Source organism: Ischnura elegans (genome assembly GCF_921293095.1).
Source record: "Ischnura elegans chromosome 13 unlocalized genomic scaffold, ioIscEleg1.1 SUPER_13_unloc_4, whole genome shotgun sequence".
Lineage (NCBI taxonomy): Eukaryota > Metazoa > Arthropoda > Insecta > Odonata > Coenagrionidae > Ischnura > Ischnura elegans.
This window is the reverse complement of record NW_025791660.1, coordinates 1,077,285-1,091,597: the sequence shown is the minus strand read 5'-3', so window position 1 is coordinate 1,091,597 and position 14,313 is coordinate 1,077,285. Positions and strand designations below refer to the sequence as shown.

At 36.9% G+C, this 14,313-nt stretch overlaps 1 protein-coding gene across 1 annotated transcript in view; it reads right to left on the bottom strand.

Moving 5' to 3' along the window:
* LOC124173265 (zinc finger protein 37-like) overlaps positions 1 to 13,902 on the bottom strand; it is a 30,365-nt gene extending 16,463 nt beyond the window's left edge. The window contains exons 1-5 of the mRNA XM_046552783.1: positions 13,493 to 13,902; positions 13,236 to 13,373; positions 10,403 to 10,570; positions 3,318 to 3,437; positions 295 to 423 (exon numbers count right to left, since the gene is read on the bottom strand). Coding sequence (XP_046408739.1) covers positions 295 to 423; positions 3,318 to 3,437; positions 10,403 to 10,570; positions 13,236 to 13,373; positions 13,493 to 13,660 — 723 coding nt within the window. The 5' untranslated portion in view covers positions 13,661 to 13,902. The remainder of the gene's footprint in view (positions 1 to 294; positions 424 to 3,317; positions 3,438 to 10,402; positions 10,571 to 13,235; positions 13,374 to 13,492) is intronic.
* Positions 13,903 to 14,313: the final 411 nt, after the last annotated feature.

The following is a 14,313-nucleotide window of genomic DNA, read 5'->3' as shown; positions in this document are numbered from 1 at the left end:
TAATCTTCAAAATTCAAAAGGGATACTGCAGCTCTGGTAAAATGTCTCCTTACACAGCATGTCACCCTCTACTTCAAAAATTAACTATATTACATCACCCCTCTGTGTTCATGAATACAGCAACTTTTTGTGCAAAAAACTATATACATAACTACGACGAATTTATTCCTATACAAATTTGTTTCTTTCTTAATTAGTACTGTTTTTGTATATTATATACTCCTTGACATGTCTTATGTTTGTCCAAACAAGTCACTGGACCAATTAAAATATTGTTATTATTATTATGATTACCTTATCAGAGGCTTGGGACACGAGGTCATTTGTGGCCCCATCAGTGCTATTACTGTGTGCATATCCACCTCCATCATCACTGAACTGATCTGCTTTTACAGAAGGGGACCCACATGTTCTCATGCCACTCTGTGAAAAAAAAAAGAATTAACACTTCATTGATACAGGTTTGCACCAATTGGTATTAGAAGCAAAAAAATCACAACCAAAACAACAAATATAGGGTGTAAGCATAATTGAAAAATTCCCTGAAAAGCTATTCTGATCTCAAAGAGGAATACGGGAGAAATTCATCAACTAACAAAATATGGCCCATTAAGATACTCTGCCTTTTCAATTAGCCATAGGAAACCCTTCCTAAAAAGGAACAACAAATTTATCAGCAATAATTTGTGAAATCATGGTCTCATGTGTAATGGTTCAAGCCTCATTACAGTACATTTCTACTCGGCGCATTTTCTTCCCTACCAGTTTACCCGCTCGTTCCACGACCTTTCCCAAAACCCCACCCCCAAACCATGGCCCGTGGAGGAAGGCGTGGATGAGTAAGAGGGGATGAATGTGTTTTCGCCGATTTTTGAATGGTTGTGTGTGAGTGTGTGTGTGTGGGAGGAGGGGAGCTCGGGTTTTCCCTGAGTGAGTGGCGTATTACTCCTCCCTCCCTTCATTGTGCATTACCTCCACCCCTAGTTGAGGTATGATAAAAGGTGGTGCGCATAAGAGAACGAAAAGAATTCCTAAGTGGCTGTCGGGCGGAGCCTATGCCCAAAATCAGTGCGACGTACGGCAGGAGGAGACAAGGGGCCCAAGTGTTTCCAGAAAGATTGATCTGGAAGAAGAATTCCCCCCCCCCGTCCGAAGGAGCAAAGGACCAGCTGAAGAGGACGCATTATCTCCGTTCCGGATGCAGCTTCCTCCAACAAGGGAGAAAGGAGTGCAGTAAATGGAACGAGAGAGTGTTGGATCCAACCTGGTCCAGACTCGGACTACGATAAAGTAAGATTGCAGCTATCCCCCCCCCAAAGCCCCCTTGTGTCTCCTGCCAAGCCAAGTTAAGACAAACAGTCACGGAACGCACCCATTACATTAGTGAAAGTGAAATCAGTCACCAAGTACAATTAACGTTCGCACCCCAAATTTACAAGAGACGGGATGGACTATCATTTACCTCCCCAGTCAAGAAATCATTGAATTTGTATCATATTTACGTGTTCACCACCGAACTTTACTTTGTTATCATCATTTTCTATATTGATTTTCATCTAGAAACCAAGTTATATTGTTTTTTATTTTAATTTATCATCGATGTTTCATAAGTGGCTTTCACCAATTCATATTTCATTAGCGTATAAGAGGGTTCCTTTTGTTTTTTGTCATATGCAACCTTATTTGCGTGAATTATATTTTGTTTAATTGAAAGTGTTTGAGAGAGTGTTTTTGTTCTGATTCCTCCACGGGTCACCCCATTGAAAATATCCTTCGTCCTTCCTTTCGCCCCCTCTGATTTCCTTCCTGTAAATGCGTGTTGGACGAGTGCATCAGCGCCCGAACGTCACCCATCAGTTTGAATTGGGAACCCCCCACCCGCAATCATCTTCACAGAAGGGGAATATTTTTTTATATTATGTGAATTACGAGAAGTGAGTGGCATAGTTTTGTCCCGTAGGTCCCATGCGGGAGGGATCTTCGCGGATTTGTATTTTCTTTATTTTTGTGCGACGCCCCCCCCGGTTCTATTGTGGTATCCGGGCGAGTCGGGGGTGGGATGCCACACATGACATATTCATTGGCAACCAAGATTTTTTGTCTACTTGTGCAGATGAAGTACGAAAAAGTTGATTTCATCCATTAAACGTGATCATTATATTTTATTTCAATCAAAGATGAATACATAACAAGTTCCATTAAAATCAGCTCATGGAAAGAAATTGATGCCTCTTGACAACCACCCTGGTTTGCCAACATCTAATACCCTTTCCAAAGATGGTGAAGGACAAATCCTGAGTCCCCCTTATCATTTACTCAATATTGTTCTCACTACATCCACATCTGCAACAGTTACAATATGCCTTATATAAATTCTTTTTTGGGAGCAATTCTTGTTTGGTAGGATTGGCTAGAAACTGCATCACCTGATTATGTGGCAATACAGCCAGCCAGAACTAACACAACAGGATTTATCATTCACCATGAAAGTTTTTTCACATTTTAAACGACTTCACCAGTAGTTGACCACATAATGAGACATGATGGCCAGATAAAAACAGCTATAGACGGACAGCTGGAAGAATAGTAAAAGTTATAAAAGATGTAAAAGAGAAGAAATACGCCCCAACAAAAATGTTAGCAGACTGGAGAGTTGCCTCAAACATATCTTAGGACTTATGATGATGATCCGTCCTTCGGTTTTGTGGTTATTGGAAGTGAAAATGGTGTTTCCTTGCTCACATAAATGGGAAATGCCATGACGTCAGAGCCCTCACTTGATCAGTGAGCTAAGGTGAGTGATCAGAGCATCTGTATGCCCCCATTCTGTTCAAAAAAATAAACCATTCATTTTGAACGATTTCTTCAAGAATGACACATGCCTATGTTAGCTGAAAAAACTTTTGGGCACATGGGCCTAAACTTTTGGGAATTTTGATTCCCTTAATCTCCCTTGAAAAAGAAACCAGAATTGGTCAGCAAACGTTGGGGTCACCCAAAAATTTGCAAGGTAACATAGCCTAGAAGCATATCTTTAACTAACATGACTAACTGTGAAAGTTCTAATGAAGACTTATGGCACAGCTCAAGTTTACTTATTCACATTTTACAAAGTTAGGGTAAAGGTTTGGCTTTTCTGGCAACTGGTACAGGAATATTACGTGGAGGAAATATTCCTGTGATCATATTCCCATTCCATATTTGATAAAGGAAGGGAAAAGGTATTGTTATTACAGTAAATTATATTGGAATAATACATAGAGGATTGAATATGTGTAGCAGCAAAAATGTGCTTAACAAGGCAAACGTGAACTTACCAAGTCATCAGTTGCCAATGGGTCTAAACAATTACTTGACATTCCAGCTGGATTCGGTGTGTACATCACTGGATAATTACCTTCACTGAGAGGGTCTTTGTCCTCCTCTTTCAAAGGTACCTAGAAGATAATGCTGGGTGCCAATCAATGGGGTTAAAATAAAAATGTAAATAACTATAAATGATAACAATAAAACTCTTTCACCTGAGACCACCCAAGCTGGCTGAAATCATGTTTGCACAAGATTTTAGTGACAACCTAAAATGAAATGGCAGACATGTCCAGTTTACTCTGCACACCTTGGTGTGGAATGCTTCTCAATGTGCTATCCATAGTATTGGTGGGAAAATTCTTCCCCTTCCAACTCAGACATTATTCTATCCTGTAGAAGCTTGATTTATATTGCCATTCATAATGCATTATATGTTGTATTGATAATGTCCACGGCACAAAATGGAAATAGAGGGATTAGTGTTTTCTCATTATTACCAAAGGTGAGAAAAAAACCCTCATTATCTGTGAATCCATTTCGAGGCACACGTTCAAGAAGTCTATGATGACATTGTCTTCTGTAGTGATTTATTAAACAATATCTAAACAATAACTCTAATAATTTTTACTCTTTTTATGAGCACATCAAGAAGTTCCATGTAAAAAAAATTTTCTTCGTCAATAATTTGAATCTACTACTGGAATCCCTCACCAAAATACATATGTAACAAAAAAAGTCATGTTAAGGAAATTTAGTGACAGGAAAGAAGCATATTATACTCCAGCAGTAAAATTTCCACATTCTGGATCATTGACGGATTTGTTTGTGGACTGTCTTACATCTATGGGCATCATTGTAGTTGACATGACAAAGAGACAGGAAAATGCGGTGATTCAAGATTGCAAACATTCAAAATCTTTGATAGCCATTTTACACGGGTCATGGAATTGCTCAGATTAGAACGGCATTTATTTCTGAAATGGCTTGGAATTGCACAAATGCATGAACGAAATTAAAACAGGGGCTATTTTGCCATCTCACACCCACCGATTGTTGTATGTGTTCTAGCAATTCACTGCTATACACGACAAATTTTATGGCTGCACCTTTGCACACACGTCAGATTCTGCTACAGAACGGTAAAGCGAGCCTTACAGCTTCGATCCTGAAACATGAAAAGTCTCCTATGACCGTAACGTAAGGATCAAGAGGCAGGACAAAACAAATACTGTGTTGGATAACTGGAAGGGAAGAATTCATACAAGTCAACCTCTCAAAGTAGTGAAACTTAAATGGAAACCCATTACAAGCACTCCGCTCAGAGGTAGCCTTTGCAATGGATGAAGGCACTTTGTTAGGGTTTCTTCAGTTGAGGCATGTGCACTCACACAACGCAAAGAAAACTGCAAGAGTGGAAGGGACCTTGCAAAACTTCCTTTACTTGAGAAAGACACATTCACTGAACATAGAGGAAACATGTTTCCTTCATGTTTACATTATTTGTATTGTTGTCTTTTTTTAGATTCAATAATTACATATATCCTTTTCCATATGAGTGTCTACTATGAGATGACAAAGAATGTAATTCCAAAGGAGAGCAGTTTTAAGCCTCCACGCTGCAGTTTCCTTCATTTTATTTTCTATGACCTTCTACCCAGACTTAACTGATGAAAGTTCTTTATCGCTTTCGTCAATTCCATTGGAAACAATTTCACTTTTATAAATTTTGGAAATCCTCATGTCACACATACAGCAAATTTTCTCCAAGCTTCACCAAGATGCCTGCTGCTCTCACCGACTTACACTTTTTTAGAGGTATGGTCCTCAGAAATTTCCTCACAGGACCTTTATGTATGGAAAAAGGGTACAGCATTAAAGCTTATAACACTCGTATTTCTTTAAGTAGCAATGAAGATGATGAGAGCACACTCTCAACGGTGATAAAGTAGGAATATTGCACCGCAGGGCAATGAATTCTCAGTCCACTTCTGGTAGTTATTAGAAATAAAAAGTTTGGGCTGTGTTTGTGTAGCTCTTTTTGTGAAATTCAGAACTGAGTTCTTTGCCAACACTGCACAATGCTATCTCTGACATGGCAAGACATACCTCAATCCGAATAAGACATGTTACAATTTAAGCCTGGCTATCAATCACACACACGAGTTGCTTAGTCTGAAATTCAACACAGAATATCACTAAGGCAGCACCATATGAATGAGAATTGAATTAACTTCATTTGGACTGAAATTGGAGAAAACTTTCTGCCTTTGCATTTTATACCATACTATTCAGATACCCAATACCCTTGTATGAGATAGCTTGTTAGGAATAGTCCTGAAAGCACAAAATCAGCAGTACGTTTGGAAGTACATTCACATGATTGTTCATGTGTTTCCTACTCTAGGAGCCATTAGCATATGCTATAGTTAGGTAATGCAAGCTCCTATATTGTTTACTCATGAGTTTAAGCTCATTTCTCCTCTAAATTGTGTTAATTCTATGTGACTTGAAAAAGAGCCTTTTTTTCCCATGACCATGAATGAGTATTTTTCTGACTAAACGTCCGACTCATGATTTTTTTCATCAGGATCTTTGCTCATACATTAATGATTACTTTTAACTGAACCATGAGTCTGTATTCGCATGGCCTTTTACTGTGGATGCTGACAATGAAAAATGTTACAAGCGAGATCTTTTTGTACACTTTGTTTTTTTTTGCAGCTGAATTACTTCATGCACTGAATATTAAAGATAGTCGTGGGATCATTATGGACCACTTAGCTATAGAAAATAATAATGGCTTTTCATTTCACAGGAATGGAATTATGGATGAAAATAAAAATCACCATGCGTTGCACGTTGCGGCACTTTAGGGGTTACACCCAAATTTCAATTGCTCATATTTCATTAAAAATTGACAATTGAGGCTAAATTGTGTACAATATCTAATTATACCAGGATGTATGATCACGGCAAGTTTCATGAAAATCCGAGTCGGTGAGTGTCATGGCCTCGCTGATTTAAAATGATATGACCCCATGTCAATTCGGAACTGACGTCAATTTTAAAAATTCTACAACAAGAATACTTTTATAACTAAACTTTTATATTATTGTATCTTCCTATATATTTTGGTCATAAATGAGCAATGCTTTATAGATTTTTTTAATTTGATGGTTTCCTTAAATATGTGTTTAGAAAGAAACAAAATAAACATTACCTCAGTTAAAATTTAAAAACAGAAAACTTTTAAAAATGAAAAATTGCTTGAAAAAGTAATATACACAAACAAAACACAAAATCACAATGCTGATAATTACTTTACTCTATATTGTGAATTTGCAATTACGTTTCAAGTGTCCTGCGCTTTTCCTCCATGCATCCTTTCTTTTTGTCCCTTTCGCACCTTGATGTCGGGAGGAGCCAGCGTGCATTTTTATTCATAGCACACCTGCTGGTGGGTACAGTGCAGATGTTTGTCCAATATCCACGTGGATTTTTGAAAAGTGGGAAATTGTACTTTTCATTGAAAAAATTGATTACGTGTATTGAAAATCTGTTAATGGCTACCTTGCTAGGCGTAAAAAATGTAAAAATTGCTTGAGAAAATTAGGTCCATGAAATATATATATCATCATAGATCTAATCAATTTTTACTTATCTAAATTATGAAATTGACGCTATATTTCTTCTTATCTTATTTTAAAAACATTCAGTGCGGAGCAAGTCAACTGACAGGCTCTGCCAGTCAAGCCAGGAGTCCTCTATCGGCCTTGGTATGTCATTAACATCCAATCCAAGTTCTTCGATCGTGTGTATGACCTTCAACAAGGATCCCTCTTATAAACCGTGTGCACCATTTGTAAAAAGCAGTGCTTGAACGGAAGGTATGTAATGGAAAACTCCCTCTGATTTTCTTTCTTATTTTATTGACCAATTCTGATGACTTTCACAAAAATCACAGCCACATAGAATGTGAAACATGTTAATAGCTAACAAGATGATACAAATAAATAAAATGCTTAAGAAAATTAGATTCACAGAAAAATACATAAATTCACACCGAAAATTAATTTTATTGATCCAACTTATAAAATTGACGTTATTTTCCAAGTGGCTTACTTTTCCTCTAATCTCTTTTTTATTATGGTGCTGTCCTCCTTTTTCATCTCGTTGCATCTGGGGGTCTATGCTCGAAACCGCTCGACTTATCCGAGTGCTCGGCAACAAAGGAAGTGGTAATGTCGAGTGGTATCCCGAGTCCAGCGGAGATCGGTATGCTAGAGACAAAGTCGGCCGAATGCGACATAGGTTGCTCGAGTGACACAAAGGGTGAGTGGCAACGTCGCAGAAACGAGCGCTCAAGAAGTAAACAACAGCTAATTTCAAATAGCAACAGCAAATTTGTGTGACAAATGAGGCTCTGAAAACGCCATAGAATACTCAGCAGCCCATGAAGAAGTTAAAAAGAGTTGATCACAGTTGTGTAAGATATTTACGATGTTTAATTAAACTGCAGACTCAATTTCTTATATCCAGTTGGTGCGATGTGGTTCGTGTTTGGAGATTTTTCTGTTTTTCTATCGGATTTTTTCTAGCCTAAGTAAATAAGCGATTATATTCAAGGGTTCAAAAGTCGTCGATGGAAGAATATCGCTAACTTTAGGTGCTCAATATTTCGATTTTAGAGTATAACTGTCTTGAAGAGGATTTTGTGTGCTACATAGTTGTTTACCTACGCCTGTAATGATTATACTCTCGTGATTAGTAGTGACAAAATTATTTTTATCGGTATTGTAACAATGTACGTTCATCTTCAGCCACGGCTTGTTTACATCATTTGCCTCATTGTTCGCCATAAGTCCACGACTTTCAAAAGGGTAATTTTTTAATACGGAAACCTTTATGTCATTTAAATTCAATTTTGGGCCATTTAAAATAGATTCATTGACAAAAGCATAGATTACGTGGATGTCATAGAAGGAATCATCACCAACATTGTGATTTTGAACTCGTGTGACATACTTTACAGGTTCTAACATCAATTTCTTGTGCAATGTTCATGTAAGTGTTAATGTTTGCATTTTGTTACCATTTGCATGATACTTCAAACAACTTAGCTTTGATATGACTCGGACTAAATATACTGGATTGGTGTAAATTTGTGATATACTGCTGAAGAATTGAAGGTTTACCAGTGTTGAAATGAAATGTGTGTAGTTTTATGATGAATAACTCATTAAATGTTTCCTTGTTTCGAGCATCATTCTGTTAATTTGCTCCTTTCTTCCCTTTGAATACATGGTACGTACTCAGTCGTCTTATAATCAAAAAACCTATTTTTAAGTACCGTAAAGCATTTGGTTAGTATGGTGAAGTAAATTCAGCTTTGCTTGAAACGATATTCATGAGCACAGGTACCGGGGTCAATGAGTGAGAGGATCTTTGCGATGCCAATTGAATTCTTTTTGAATGTGGTAGCAAGATGCATTTTCAATTGCAGCGGTGCTGTCTGTGCCCATGAACGAATGCTCGCAAGGGTATTTACGAATGTAGGATAGCTACTTTCATTATAAATCCTATTTTCCGCTGCTCATGAATGACATTGAAGTTAAGTAGAAAGTGAACAAATTGTCCATGAAAATATTTCAGTAACAGTGCATCAATCCCACTTAGCAGCCCACTCCCTTTTGTTGAAAATTTAATTATATTATAATTTCATTTCGGAACCAAACTTCAAGAGTCAACATGGACACCTATCGCCTTTGTAATAATTTAAAAGCGAAGCAATATGTTACATTCATAAAAATGATGGAATATAGATAATGTAAAATACCTAACACTATTGGGACGGATATCGTAATATTGGCAAAGTTAATTACTGCTACCACTACGTCAGTTTTAAGTTTCGAGAAAGATTAGCGAACATACTCCTTAAAGGCATTAATTTATAGACCTTTGCTTCGCTGAATGAAATTCCCTCTGTCCTTTACTGTAATTGAATTTAGATCAACTATTACTCCATTTAAATGTAATCACTTAACTCGGCCATAGAAATGCCTTAAATCATAGACTCAGGTTGAAAGTGACCCACTGCACCCAACATTACTTTGGGTATTTTTGTGTAAGTATCACAAATATACATGAAGATAAATATACATTAAAATCAACACCATCAATAATCATTAAATGAACCGGACCCTAAAATACGAGTTTATGGCATGAGTCACTTCGGTAATGCATCTGCCAGCCGTAGATTGATACATAGCAGTGTACTAATCCTGCACAACGAATGACTGGTAAGGTCCTTCAGCATAAAAGCAAAGCGACGTAAAATCCTTAGGCGTTAAAATGATATGGAATTATGATGACCAAAATCTGGAATAGTGTTATATCAATTAAATTCCTTGTAGGAGAATAAAATCATCACATCAAAGTCATAGCTAATGGTACGTAGACAATCTTCTACAATATATTTCGAGCACTCCTATAGTTTCCTAAGTCAATGCCGAAGATCTTGTCGATTCCCACACAAAACCGCGTAAGCTGTCGATTAGGTCCACTGTAAGTTATTCGTTCAGCCCGTATAAATGCACGAATTACCTGTGTTCTAATAGAAATTAATTTTTACAAAATGGAAATCTAACCTCATGGAATCCTAAGCATCTAATTTTGCCAATTCTAGCTCTCTAATTGCGAGCGCATGCAGCAACCATGCATCCATTATGATGAGCACTAAGCACTCTGCTGGCACTCGAAGGGTAATTCAAGGGGTCTCGGCCACTTGACTGCCCGTGCTCAGCTGCAGTCATGCACGGGATTGTCGCATTCGTCTCCAAGGAGCTCGAGCATACCAAATGGCCAGAGCACTCGGCTCCGTACCACGTGACCTGCACACGACAATGAACTTGTGAACGACTAAAATTTCGAGCATAGCCCCCCAGGTCTCCCTAGTCACACAAGCAAGGGTGACTTCCCGTAGAAATGCTTTCAGTTACACTCGGCTAAAGCAATTTTGTCTAGCAACATAGTAAATATCAATAAATTAAGGTCGTGTAACAAGTGTTTCACTTTGGATGAGAATAAAACTTACCAACATACTATCTCTGAATTGATGGGAGTCTGGCACAGGAATGTATATTTCAGTCCTTTGGACTGAATGAGTGAGATGTGAGGTGCCTTGTATCTCATCTTGAATGAAATCTTTTGTGTCAGCAGAAAACCCCAGTTCGTCATCAGTTGCCTCATCCCCTTGGATACTCTGTGGAGAAAGTAACTGTGATAAACTCACCTCCTTCAATGACAAAAAATGAAGCATACTCCTAATATTGATGAAACAGGATTTTCAGTCTGATATCCAAGCATTTGCATAAAAATTGACATGTGTCTCTAAATTAATTACTCAAAAGCTAAATAGCTGCTAATCCAAATTAGGCTAGAAGATACTTTGTATTCTCATTTTACATAGTGCCTGTATCACATCCTTGGGGCAACGGAAACAGAAAATAAATGTTTTCAACAATGGTGTCTTAAAATGTGAACCTTTCATGTAGCATATGTTTTTGATTAATTTCTATTGTGATTGACCTCTTGTTTGTGTGTGCTCAAAAATGAACTCTGTGATAAAAGAGGTACATCTCATATGTTTTGCCACTTTCTGAGGGGGAAAAGTATGAGATCATATGTCTGATCCTGGATGGGAGTGTTATAGGAAAGTGCTATTGAGGAGAAGAAAATGTTCAAAGTCACAAAACATCAAAGATGGGACATCAGTTAGAGATATTTGGGACCACTTTCAATGGGCAAGAGAGCAATGCCTGAACAGCCAATGTACTGAATAGTGTACGGCACATCAAAAAACATAAACAGGAATCTAAGAAATTATGACAGCTCCACATGAATAGTCAGTGGATGAAACCTTTAATAATTTAGGAGATTTTTAATTTTCAAATCACATCCCTTATAAAAGTATATACAGTTAACATGCTATTTGAGTTCTACATATATGTGCAAAGTTCTTGGCCAAAGTAATCTGCATAAATTTGAAAGTAAAAAAGAAAAAAATTACATAACATCAAATTCATTCCATTCTGTGCTCAAGAGTTAATTTTTGACTATATAATATTAATTCATTAAACAAAATTTACTTACAAAGTGGAATAACAATCCATTCCCTGTTCAAAGAAACACTTACAAAAGGATTTTCCTGGAAAGGTAAACATCTAACAAAATTACCTATCTATAAAAATATTTGGGTTAAAAAAAACTGTCCGCAAAATTTTTCATAATTACCAAAATACTCAGTGCCAATTTTACACAAAAAACTTTCCTGAACAACCCCTAAAAATGAAGGATATGATATTGCAAGCCACCATTGGGAAGACTGTTACAAAGGTTAACCACATCAATTAATAAAATATGGTATTTCACCAAATAAGCCATCTTTAAAATCAAATAAACAGAGCACATCACATTCAGTGTATGCCGTAGTTGGTATTCATAGAAATAGAACTTAAGAATTTGATAACACGAAAATTTGAAACAGAGAACACAATTTTAACTAATGGATTATCCAAATAACCTTTATTTTTATTCATAAAGAATATAAGTTGTAATAGCTGAAGTTACATACATCGTTCTAGCTCAACATACTGATATTAATAAAATGTTAATGCAAAAATAAAAATCTACATACCATCTTGTATCAAAGTAACTAATAAACATACTAAACATATTGATACTTAAAAGATACGTCACATCTACCTTCTGATCGTTTTTTTTATTTTACGTCGATTTCTTACATCGTTTGTAATGACATTTTTGCAACAGAAGCTCAAACGTAATTTTAAACACTTATGCATTCATTGTAGCTCTCCTCTTTTCGCATTGTAAGCCGTGTAAATTGAGAAAAGTTTTTGGCCATCAGCAGGTATATATCACATTTTGTGCGTGTGCATTTGAGCCTATGATTGGACACCAACTCACAGATCCATTTCAGTTCACCCTTACAATTAGCAGGAAATGGTAAGAGATCTTTTGTTCATTTTAACATTTTTCGGTTACCCAAGTGAGTAAATATATTAAAAGGTATTGTTTCATAGCGAAGTGGGTTCATTGCCTTTTGTGAGTTGGCGAACTTGAATGCCCCACTTTGTTAGCAATGCTTGTTTTACAAACACATATTTGAATGAGACAAGAAAACCTCTTTGCGTATCACCACAGAAAACATCAAGAATTCACATTTTGTGTGTGTGTGTAGTTGAGCCTATGATTGGACACTACCTTTAGGCTCAATTTAGGTTCCCAATTACGATTAGCACGAACCAGTAGGAGATTTTTTCGTTCGTTTTAACATGTTACGGTTACCCAAGTGAGCACATTTATTTTAAGGGATTGTTTCATTGCGTAGTGGGTGTATTCCCTTTTATGAGTTGACGAATTTGAATGCCCCACTTTGTTAGCCATAATTATTTTACGAGCACATAGCTGAATCAGACAACAAAACGTCTTTACTTATCATCACCAAAAACACCAACTGCAAGGTAAAAATCACTTTGCATGGAGATTGAGAAACAAAGCTTGCGGGACACTGGGCTAGTTTCACTACTCCGTCAACCATATACGGCGGCCTTGAAAGTAGTCCAGTATTATCAATTAACAAAAATAATGATCTATATATTTTTAATCTCTACTCAAAGCACTTTTTAAAATAAAGTTGGATTTACCACCTTCAAAAAGTGATACATCATTCTATTTCCTAAGTTGTGGCATCAAGTGAATAATCAATCACAATTTTGAGTTAATCCACAACTAATGATTCAACTGGATTTCTCACTGCTGTCGACACAAAACAAAGACTCTCACTTAACATTTTCCGAAACATTCCATGCACCAGTCTTCAAAAGAGAATAAACGAAAGTACTCACCCTAATGCAATTCCTCCCAGAAAGTTTTCTCAGCTTTGCGTCCGATTGTAAACAAGTCATTTTGAAAACACTGAATTCCGTGAGCTTTTTCAAACATAGTGGACACAGGGTGGTGGGCAGGCCATCTCCCACAGCAACCTAAGATAGAAATCAACACGCTATACATTGGAGAAGTGCGAAATGATGCTGATCACATGGAATGACTGAAGCAATATGACAAAGAAAAGTAAATAAGTTGTAGATATCGAACCACTTACTTCTAACCCGAGTAAACCATTTAAAGCATCCTTCACAGTCATTCTGCAAGCTACGTTGGAAGTGAATATGTTGTAAAAATAATCATTATTCTTCATGCATAGTCTGCACAAGGTATCCTCAGAATTCCTTCCTGATGAAGTGCTGAAAATCCCGGCGGTACGATTCATGTTTCAACTTCAATCACTCATTCAATCTTTAAATATGTTAAATCGTCGATGAAAGTATCAACACACGACAGAATGTGATCTTCAAATTCGTCACGGGAACTACATACAATTCGATGATATAACCTATAGTAAGAATGCTCACGGTGAAAGACAAGTTTAAATTTTAAAATTTAAATAACTCATAAGCACCTCAACGGAAAAATACAACACAGCAAAATGGATAAGACGGTTGACCTTGCAGTTCTCTGTAACAACGATTATATAAGATCATGCAAGCAAAGATTTGTTTACTATCCATGAGTTTTAGTTTACATTTTAGCCGCTAGAGTAACATAAAGATAGCAGGCCTCTAATCAAGACGCGTTCCGATATTCACCGGCTGTAGCATGGAAAAAGGAGGAGACTTTTCATTTAAGACAATGCAAGCAATATTAATGCTATCGGGACAAAGCAGTATTGCACTGTGTTCATGAGACACATTAAATGACTATACAATGGTAGAATTTTTAGAGGCAAATGGGTAAAGCAACCATGGAAGAAGTCTTCCATGAAGCAACATTAATACAAGTGTGCAAGGAGTAGATAACGTGAAAACTATCTATGTAAATGATAAATTATATTTCAATTGATATTGATTCAGAAAAATACGTTAA